Source organism: Amphibalanus amphitrite, unplaced genomic scaffold (assembly GCF_019059575.1).
Source record: "Amphibalanus amphitrite isolate SeventyFive unplaced genomic scaffold, NRLGWU_Aamphi_draft 000014F_arrow, whole genome shotgun sequence".
Lineage (NCBI taxonomy): Eukaryota > Metazoa > Arthropoda > Thecostraca > Balanomorpha > Balanidae > Amphibalanus > Amphibalanus amphitrite.
In genome coordinates, this window is record NW_024881510.1 from 1,378,481 (window position 1) to 1,388,557 (window position 10,077).

The 10,077-nt window shown below is 51.0% G+C and overlaps 1 protein-coding gene across 1 annotated transcript; it reads right to left on the bottom strand.

Moving 5' to 3' along the window:
• Positions 1–1,508: 1,508 nt before the first annotated feature.
• LOC122385177 lies at positions 1,509–8,338 on the bottom strand. The gene is made up of 4 exons (XM_043373257.1): positions 6,681–8,338; positions 5,564–6,050; positions 3,249–3,433; positions 1,509–1,551 (listed from the first exon to the last, which is right to left on the bottom strand). Exons 1-4 carry the CDS (start codon positions 8,252–8,254, stop codon positions 1,509–1,511), a joined length of 2,289 nt encoding a protein of 762 aa, XP_043229192.1. The 5' UTR covers positions 8,255–8,338.
• Positions 8,339–10,077: the final 1,739 nt, after the last annotated feature.

Genomic DNA, 10,077 nt, shown 5'->3' on the forward strand with positions numbered 1-10,077 from the left:
CCCACCAGAGATAAAGGTCTGCACCTTCAGGCCCGCAGCGCTCAGAGCACAGAGGACAGTTCTGCCTGTGTCTCACCAGACAGGTGGTCTGTAAGGAAGTAGACCACAGGATGGCGCCACTCACCCTTCAGTCCGACGGCCATAAACACTAAAGCATTGGTGGCGAGCCGGGTCTTCTCTATCTTTCCAGCTCCCAGGTCCTCGTGGCTGACAAATCTGTTTTTTTTTTTACCGTGAGTGCAGCTGTACTTTTCCAATAGATAAAACTTCTCATAATAGGCTGCAGGCTGTGTCGCCCTTTCATGCACTGCCAGACTGTTTGCTCGTCTGCCCGTTCCAACACGCTCCCAAAACCCATAAGCAATAGCTAAGAATGCACGCTGTATTCAACGAATGGCTACATCATGTGACTAGTAGACGGCACCTGCATGTCCGATGAGTTCAATAATGCCGGGTCCTGCACATGGTACCTGCGTCTGACACCCTGCGGAACGACATTCTGTGCGAAATGCATCAGACGAAGTGAAAGACGGAATCGTTTAACCGCCACCCCCGCAGGTCAACTGAGATAAATGCAATCACGCCAGGCCCTGCACGACCCTTGCCCATGGCACCTGCACATCCTTAACGACATTATATGCAGTGTATCAGAGGAAGTGGAGACGGTAGCTACCCCCCGCCAGGTCCGATGACAAATCAAGCCCGCCAGCAGACCCCACGGTCCCTGCACTTGGCACCTGTGCCTGGCAACCTGAGCAACATTCTGCGCTTCTGTGTATCAGACGAAGCGAAAAGCGAAAACGGAATCGTTGAACTGCCATCCTGCCTGCTACATTAGGCCAAATCAAGCACGCCGGGCCCCTATACGCCCTATGTATGCGTGCGCCTCAGCACGGCGCGGCCAGCACACTTCATTCTGTGCCATGCGCTTGCACATTCTGCAGCTGTGCGACAGTCCTGCAGTCATGGGTCGTTTGCATGCTCCCACTCTGCTCCATGCAGAATTTCACCACCTTACTAGGCAGTTTCATTCCGTCGTCGATTTTTTAGCATCACTTTCTGAACGAACAAGTATGCACTGAGAGCGTGACCCCTGGTAACCCCTTAGTGTCAGTTTTTACCAGGTGGGGAGTGTTGCATCCACGTCCGTAGCTTATAACATATTTATTGAGGCTTGTCGAGGCTTTAACACTGGGCTTGGTTCACGGCATAGTCACGTGGTGAATAACAACTTCGTGTAAGGACGGGTCTAAAAACAGTAAACACCACAAGCGAAAACTTGTGACATAAGAACTAATTAGCTGCAACACAACAGTAGGCACTAATTAGCTGCGATACTAACTACAACACCTCCCTCCCAGCTGTTTCGAGCGTTTACAAGTTCAGGCGATCGGGTGGACGCCGGTTACGCGCCGGACGAGAGTTCGTCTCGGGGCTGGGTAGTCCAGCGAGCTGGGGTCCGCTCGCGGGCGCCGGAGCGATCTCTGGCTCAGCGGCCGGAGGAAGCGTCACTGGCTGACGGCTGTGATGTAGCTGATGACAATGGAGGCGCTGCCGGTTGAGCCGGGAGCGTTTCTGGCAGAGTGACAATTGCTGAACGGCGCGCTGCAGGTCCGGGCTCAGCTGCACTAGTTAGACCTAAACCAGGGCCTTACCACGGGTGGGGTGGTTAAAGCAGCCATGGCGTAACTAGCCCCCTAGTCACTACTTTCACCGGCATACCAGGTCCCCTAGTCACTGAACCACGGGCTTACCACCCCCTCATAATCACTGCTATGAAGACATTACCAACCCTCTGTCACTGCTACTAAGGGCCTACTAGCCCCTTCCAGCACAGGTTACTACAGGTGTAGGGGAGAGTGGGGCACATTCGTGCATGGGGCACATTCGTTTTCAGCAGTTTATGGGAACACGAGTGACTGCACGAGCTCAAGGTAAATTATGGAAATATGTCTATCATTGCCGCCCTTCGTTCACCGTAGAAGACAGCACTGTACCTGCTGTCATGCTTGATAAAAACGCAAATTTGTAATATTCATGAGCTTTCCAAACTTTTCTCATATCATCCATTTTCGTGATCCTGACTCGGAAATGTGGTTCAGCTTTTCAAAATTGGGGGTGAAGAAGCCCACTCTATTCACGGAACTGCTGCAAACTTGTTTGTTGAAAAAGTGTCATTTTTAAAAAAAGAAATTTTGAAATATATTACTAATAACGTTGTGGGGCAGGTTCGTGTACGCACTGCCTGGGGGCACATTAGTGCATTTTTTTTTTTAGTTTTTGCGATTTATGACTTTATCTGTATAAAGTATAGTAGGTTTCTCTAATGACGCTCGCCTGACTCAGTCTCGACTGCTTGCGACGTCGTGACGAGCAATTCACGCGAACTTGGCGAGGTCACGGAGGCCGGCAGTTGGCACATTCTTGTTGGCCAGCCCATTCTTTCTACATTTGTTGTGCAATGCATTCTTGTCGAAAGGAATCAAGTGAAATGACCCCCTGCCAATTTCCTTTGGTAAATTTCTGGTAATGCCCGGTAATTTCTCGAATTTTGCCGGGTGAACGGAAGTGCCCCATCTCTTGAACGAATGTGCCCCATAGGTGGGGCAGTTTCGTGCAAATGTTCAGAGTTAATAAAAGTCATTTTTTCTAATGGAAGCAATAATTTTATAGGATAACTTTTAAAGAGGAAAACTATCTGCAATAGTTCCTTTCCATACTACAATCAACAATTTTGCCATTGCACTAACCAAAGAACAGATATATGGGTTTATCCATTTTTTGCACGAATGTGCCCCACTCTCCCCTACTACCCAAGCTCTGGCAAAGCTACCAGGGGCTTGCCACCCACCCTGGTCATTCTTACCACAGGTTGACGCTTTGCAGGTCGCTGAACTCTTGGATAGGGATGGGGCTAGTGATCTCCATCCCTATCCAAGAGTTCAGCGACCTGTAAAGCGTTTCGTCACTTCCATTTGCGGTTTCATCCCACCGCCTCGTCACGTTGCCGCCCGCATTCGGCAGGTAACACCATTAGACACTGGCAAAACGTATATTCAGGGATGTTTTCCCCTCTCACATCACGCGCCCGCGCTACCTGCCGGCCGGGGCGCCGCCGATCCGCTACAGGCTACAGGGCTTCACACAAAGAGCGGCGACTGTCTCCACGACCGCATGGTCGGGCTTGACCTCGCCGCGGAGCAGCCCGAACACGTGCGTGGTTACGAACCACACCATGTTTTTCTTACATTTGAAGGCTCTCATAGTACATGTCCGCGCAGATCATGATCATGGCCGACGATAGGTCAGCCGCATGGGCCAAGTCCTCTCCCTCGATGACGATCATGTAACCGTCGGCCAGCTGGTGCAGGTGGGGACGTCCGCAGCAGATGCCGTCCTCTACCAGCCGGTCCACACCCATGTGTCTGCCAGCCTGGCGTACCCGTCGGTGGACAAGTGGACGCCGTCCATGGCATACCACCGCCCACAACCGTCGACGCAGGAGTGGCGGCCTGCCCACATCTTGGTGAGCTGCCGACCCAGAGGCATGAATTGTACCGCATCCTGGAGCCCGTGGAACAGCCTGCGCTCTAGATGAAAGGCCGAGGTCTGGTCCTATCATGCTCCGTTGACCTCGCCGTATAGGCGAGGGAGGCCTCAGAACCATCACTCCCTCGGTGACGTCCAGCAGGGCCCTGGTGACGTCCATGGCGTACTCGGCCAGTGTGGTAAGTCCATCCTCAGTGAAACTGGCCAGTCCGGTATACTTGTTATATATGTCGTTTTCGGTCATCCACACTAGGGTGTGTCGTCAATCCAAAAATGATCTGCCGTTAGAATTATTTGGTGCCCTGATATGTTGCTAAATCATCTAGGACGATAATTCCCCTCAAAACTCCGTACTTGATGGCCTCTTCTGAAAAGTTTGTGTCTCCGTTCAGTCTCATTTGTATTAGTGGCGCCATCTGCAGAACAACATACGGCATATTGCGGAACTACTCCTTCTCATAAGTGGCGCTAGGTGGCGCTGAGTGCAAAACCTGTCCGACCGCTCCACGAACGCCGTTTTATGTCGTTTACTTGCCATTTCCGTGCTTATCAATATAATACTAATTAAATAGAACGATAGCAAACATCATGAGAGCCTGGCTCATCTGAATGCAGTACATGGTATCTCACAATGCCACGTATATCGATAGCTAACAAATGAAGCAACATTCACTACACTTCGAATCATCAATGCGAGATACGAGACAGGACCGAACTTTTTTTTCGTGAAAATCCTCGTATTAATCAACCACATGTAACATAAAATACATCAATCACTGCACCCGACGCAAACCGAAAGCCGAAACCATACACCAGACACCCACGTATGGGGTCTCATTCACGACATAATTCACGTATGAAGAAAACATCCTTTTACAGAATCGCAAAAACACGAAAATCTTCCGAGCATTCACGTAACGGTATGGCACTGCACTCTTAAAACCGGCCGAGCGGGGCGGGCGGGGGGGGGGGGGTGGGGCGGCGGCAGCAGCGACAACCACATCACAGCGAGCGGCAGGGGCAGGCCCCGGCGGGTCGCAGCGGGCCAAGGCAGCGGCGACGGCAACTTCGAAGACACGGCGACAGGACCGAACTGGCAGTCACACGAACGGGTGACAGTGATCACTGAGCAGTTCAGCATATCTGGAAGTCTTTCTTCGAAGCGAAGACCGGATGGCAGCGGCGGTGCTTCAGGCGTGCAGTGATGTAGCCGTGACGCGCCTCTTCCCCACGCACCGCCAGGCACGCTTCGGTTACGGTCCGAACTGCCCGCTCCACCGCCTGCGTGTGGACCGGGTAGTTCGGCAGCTGCAGCGGAGAGTGCTCGATGGCTTGCAGCAGGGTTGGCAGGGGGTGGCAAAAACTGGTTTTTGCCAGTGGTTTTAACCGGTTTAAACCGGCTGGCAGAAACCCTGGTGGCAAGAACTGGCAAAAACTGGCTAAAACTCAGATGGCCAAACCTACAACTTTTCTCGTTAGGAATGGATTTGAAATGTACAAATGCATTTCTGGTAGTTATATAGATGCACTAAACATTCTAAAGCTGCCTCATTACTTATCCCTGCTTAAAATGTCTATGCATGTCGGCATCCACAACGGAACGTATTTCCATGTAGGGGAGAGTGGGGCAAGACAGCCACGGTAAGTAAGGTGCCATGCGGTGCCGTGCGCAAATCAGTGGCAGATGCCCCTTCGCACTTCTGATTGTGCAGGACTCACCCAGTCACCCTTGCACTGGCTCATTTGTCACCCCAAAAGGCATCTTACTAGCTCCTTATGGAAAGCCCATGAAAATGTTTGAGATATGTAGCATTTCAATGGTCAATGTCACTTCTGTTTGAAAGCATAAAGCTTTCACCGAATTCTCCTTAAAATGCTTCATGTTCAAATTCATGTCCAATCATAGCATTGTGATATTTCTTAGTTTTTGCCAGTTTTTGCCACTTTTTGCCGGTTAAAACCGGTTTAAACCGGCAAATGGCATAAACTAGTTTTTGCCGGCAAAAATGCCAACCCTGGCTTGCAGCTGCTCGTCTGTGAGGTGGCGCAGCAGCGGCGGCTGCGTCACACTCTCCGGCGGGCTCCAGCTGATCACCTCTGTGTAAGCGGAGGCGCTGAAGTTCAGCTCCGGCAGCCGGAATGGCCGAACGTCCTCCGTCTCGCGCTGTCTGGCTGCCTGTATGTGGCGCACGGCCTCCTGTCGGACGCCAGCGTCACCGTCAGCCACCATCGCGAGCAGCACCTGCTCAGGATGCGCCCAGTACCCGTTGCGCTGCAGGACGGGTCGCACCACCTCCTGGATCATCTCCGGCAGCTCTCGGAGAAGCTCCACAGAACGGTGGAAGTTCTTTGCACCGTCTGTGCAGTCGGGGTGTCGCCTGATGCAGAACCACACCGGCACGTAGTGAGTCACCAGAAACTGCACGAGGAGCCGCAGGCTGTCAGACGGTGACTCTGTGCTCACGTACAGGCGCAGCACCCGCGCGCCGAGTGTCAGCCATCTGAAACGGACGCCACAATTTTGATCAGAAGAAAATTCAAGCACGCACACAAATCACAAACCAACGATAAAGTGCCGTACAAACACGGCTAAAATAAACCGTTTTCTGCACTGAACAGCGAACATTCGTTAGCTATAGGTAGAGGCGCTACTCCACTCGTATCACATGTGTTCTGTTGCAGTAACACAGTTTTATCAAAACTTAGGTAATTAATTTGATAATGGTATAGTCATTACTTATGTCTGTAAGACAAGTGAATGAAAGTTGACAACTTTCATGTTTCCAATGGTAACATAAACATGTATTTTGAAACCTGTATTGTTTTAGAGTAACAAAGAACACAAGCGAGGTTTCGATCTAAGTTATTAGGTAATAGGTATCTACTTTGAATGAAACGAACTAATAACTGATTATTATAATATTTGCATGCATAACTTATTCATTAAACAATATTCAAACTTGATAATGACGTAAGTTAAATGCTCGTTTGTCATTCTTTGCATGTTTCTGAAATAAACAATACCTGCATATGATTGTACGTGCGATCAATTGTTAATCTATTTTACTTGCGTAACTATGCATGTGTCACGAAATAACGGACATGCCTCATATTGCGCCCCGAGTACTGACCTGGCGTGGTTGAGTGGCCCGATCCTCTGTCGCGCCACGGAGTCCGACATGTCGCCAGTCTGCACCGCCAGAGCCAGTCGGTACAGCAGCTGCTGGTCGTGACTGAGGGTGGCGACCAGCTCGGCTGTCATCTCCGGCACGTGTCCGGGCACGGGCTGGAACGGCGCCACCTCCCTCCTCCACACGTCCTCGGCGCAGCTGGTGCCGATGGCGCCGTTGAAGGTTCGAGGTCCGCTGGTAGTGCCGTCCAGCGTCTTGAATACGTGCCGCAGGTTCAATTCATTGCCGTGCAGCATGCACACAAACCAGTGCACGGGCTTATTTGTCGCCAGCTCGAAAAGTCGGCACACACCACCGCTGGTCCCGATATTCACCGCCGTACCATCGCATCCCAGTGCTTTCACATGTTCACCGAACGCCACAGCGATGGTGTAGAGCTCGTTCACCATGTGAATGGCGCTCCCAGACTGAGGGGTGAAGTGTGTCAGGTACAGATTCCCCGGCTCAGACAGGACGACGACATGTTCTTGTATGTCTGTCGCCGCCGAACAGTCGGTACATGTTTTGTCCTTGCGCCCGTCAAAGTACAAGCTCTCTACTCCTCCGGACACAGCTGCGTCGATGTTTTGTCGGGCCGATTCATTCCTCATCATGTTTCTCGCGCGCCATATTTTCTTGGCGTCGACGACGTTCGACATGTCGTTTTCATTGATGCGCCCGATATCGACTTGAAACGCGTTTATGATAGCAGCAGCGGCCCGGTTAGAAACGCCGTACCGGTCCGCTGCGAGCGCCGTCTCCCTCAGATCATCTGCGTTCTTGGCACTCGGAAGTGCAGTCGGAGCTGTAAACTCTTCGTCATCCGCAGACGAGTCGCTGCCGGCGTCGCCGCCGCCGCTGTCACTGCTGTCAGTGTCGCCGAGGCGGAGCTGCTCGGCGGGCACAGCGCCGACGGTGCTGCCACTGCCAACGCCGCTCGGCCCAGGAGAAGGCTCCGTAGCGCCACCATGCTGCTGGTTGCGGTGTCGCGATAACTGACGCTGCAGACGCGCCTGCCTCGCCTCACTCGTGGCCCGATCGTATGATCCCAGCGTCAGTCGGCGCTTGTGTCGCTGGTCCTTGAGGAATGGCCACTCCTCACTTGGAACTTTTGCATCTCGCGGACAGCAGCACGCCGCACGGGAGGCACATTTGCACATGGCGATGTCGAATAGCTTCAAGAAGTGGCTATTGTCAGCGTCCGCCCTTTGAGATTTTTTCGTCCTGTTCGCGTTTTTATATGCAGCATACTCCTTTCGCACGAGCTCTTTGACATATTTAATTCCATGGACAGGGATGCCCTCTTGCGACCACATTTCACTGACACTAACAGCGACATGATTGAAAACTGAAGGAGCTGGCGTTTTCCGGGTGGTCGAGAACCCGTTGCTGTCTTGATCGAGAAATTTTACATAGTTAATCACATCACCCTTTGTCGGCAGCACGGTTGTAGGCAATGGACCTGCCTTACCCAGGATGAAATGATGCGTAGTAGCACGTGTTTTAGGCATCAGTTCAATCGACTTTGCTATCATTAGATACCCACCCCAGTAAGCCCTATCTCCCCACCACCGTCCGTCTCGGTATGAATTTGACCCGATGCAGAATTGTTTTGATTCAAAGCAGAATAGCATAAATCAATAACAAAAAAATATATATCAGCCGGTATCCTCGGGTTCCAAAACGTAATAAATCGTACATGTATATGACAACACATTCAGCATATTTCCATAGTTAGTTAATTTTGCAGATTTGAATATTACAGAATGAAAATAACATTGCTTGCAATAAAAAAACTGATCATAACAAAAACGACGCTCAAATGCCCTTGATATTGCATGCCGACAATCGAAGACTTCGAAACGATCAGTGGCGCCACCTTTAGTTTCGTAGCCATATCTTTAGTTCTTAAGTCGTCCGTGTGTTGTATCACAGATGGCGCTGGGGCATCTGACATCGGTGCAAACTTTCCTCCAGAGGCCAACATCTGCGCAGTTTTGAAACAAATGTTAGTGAAAAATTGTTTTGTGATGAATCAGCGCAACAAATTCCGGACACGGCATTAAGATCAGCGAAAATCACCCCCTCCACGACACACCCTAATCCACACGACTGCGGAGCCCGGCCGGCTTCCTCTCGCTGAGACTGCACGCACCCATTCGCTGAGGCGATTCGGGAGGTCCCGATGAAGCGAGTTCCAGGAGTCTCCGCCCCTCGCTAGACTCAAGTCGTCCCTCCGGATACGGCTCCCCAGCTGGCAATCCCGGGCGACAGAGTCCCCTACAAGAGGAGGTGAACCTTTGGAAGCTGCGCCTCAAACCAGGCGGTTTCTTTGCTCTGACGTGTTTTGGGCAGAAGCATATTCAAGGTCAGCGGTACTAGCGATATCTAGTGGTATATTATCTTCCTTACTGTCATGACCACTCTCAGGTACATTTTCTTTGTCAGAATCATGAGTGTCTCGAACTTTCATAACTCTCCTTTTTTATGAGGGGCATGAGGTGCTCAGGGAAGCTGAAAACAGAAGGCTCTGCATTTTCCTCCAGCCTCCTCCTCTGGCTATAGCTCTTGAAATCTGTTTCAAGGAGATGTTCGCTGCAGAAATAGTATTTAGTTAGAAGATGAGAGCCTTTCTAGAATCAGATGTGCTCGTCTCACGGCAGCTAGCCGCCGTTTTTACTTCTCTGGCTCCTTTGGGAAACTGCAAAGAAATGAATTATTATGTAAGTTGCTAATTTGACTGCGCTTTCAGTCAGGTGTTTCCGTGCTTTGTGTCAGGAAGTCCGTCTTTTAACATGACACTCATTTGTACCGAGCGTCGGAGGTATTGGTCGGTCGGTTGTACATAGTTGTACCCAAGGTTGTACCGAGGTATGCTTAGGTAGGCACTTAATATTTTAAGTCATAATCCTGGAAAATAAAATGGAGCAAAAACAGCTTTCAAAATCTGGTGCAAAGCGCAGATGCACGTGTGAAACACATTGGAAACGCTCGTTTCCGAAATGCCGAACCTGACTGCCAGGTCTGGGTTCTTTGGGTTGTGCCTCAGTTTGTATAGTCAGAAGGAGTTGGTCAGCGATTTCCAGCACACCTACGTTCCACTTATATACATACGTATGTACCTACGTCATGGGAAATCGCTTCAGACAGTCAACCATGAAGTCAAACTTCTCCTGTGGTAGCCCCGTATAAAATGCTACAACATCGCTATCACATCGAATCTGAGTATAGTCTCCGCTAGGGCCGCTGCTGCTGCACACTGTGCATTTGCAGTCTGCACAATGACAGGTGGAGCCGAAATAGTATACCTGCCGGCCGGGGGCGCCGCCGGTCCGCAACAGGCCACAGGGCTTCACAC

Bases quoted from the DNA above. Each gene is read 5' to 3' on its own strand.
- LOC122385177 (XM_043373257.1), bottom strand. From the start codon at position 8,254: ATGATAGCAAAGTCGATTGAACTGATGCCTAAAACACGTGCTACTACG. The intron at 3,434-5,563 runs GTTGGCATTTTT...CGGGTACGCCAG, and splicing joins ACGAGCAGCTGCAAGCCAGG to GCTGGCAGACACATGGGTGT. The intron at 1,552-3,248 runs GTAAGAAAAACA...CTCAACCGGCAG, and splicing joins TACTATGAGAGCCTTCAAAT to CGCCTCCATTGTCATCAGCT.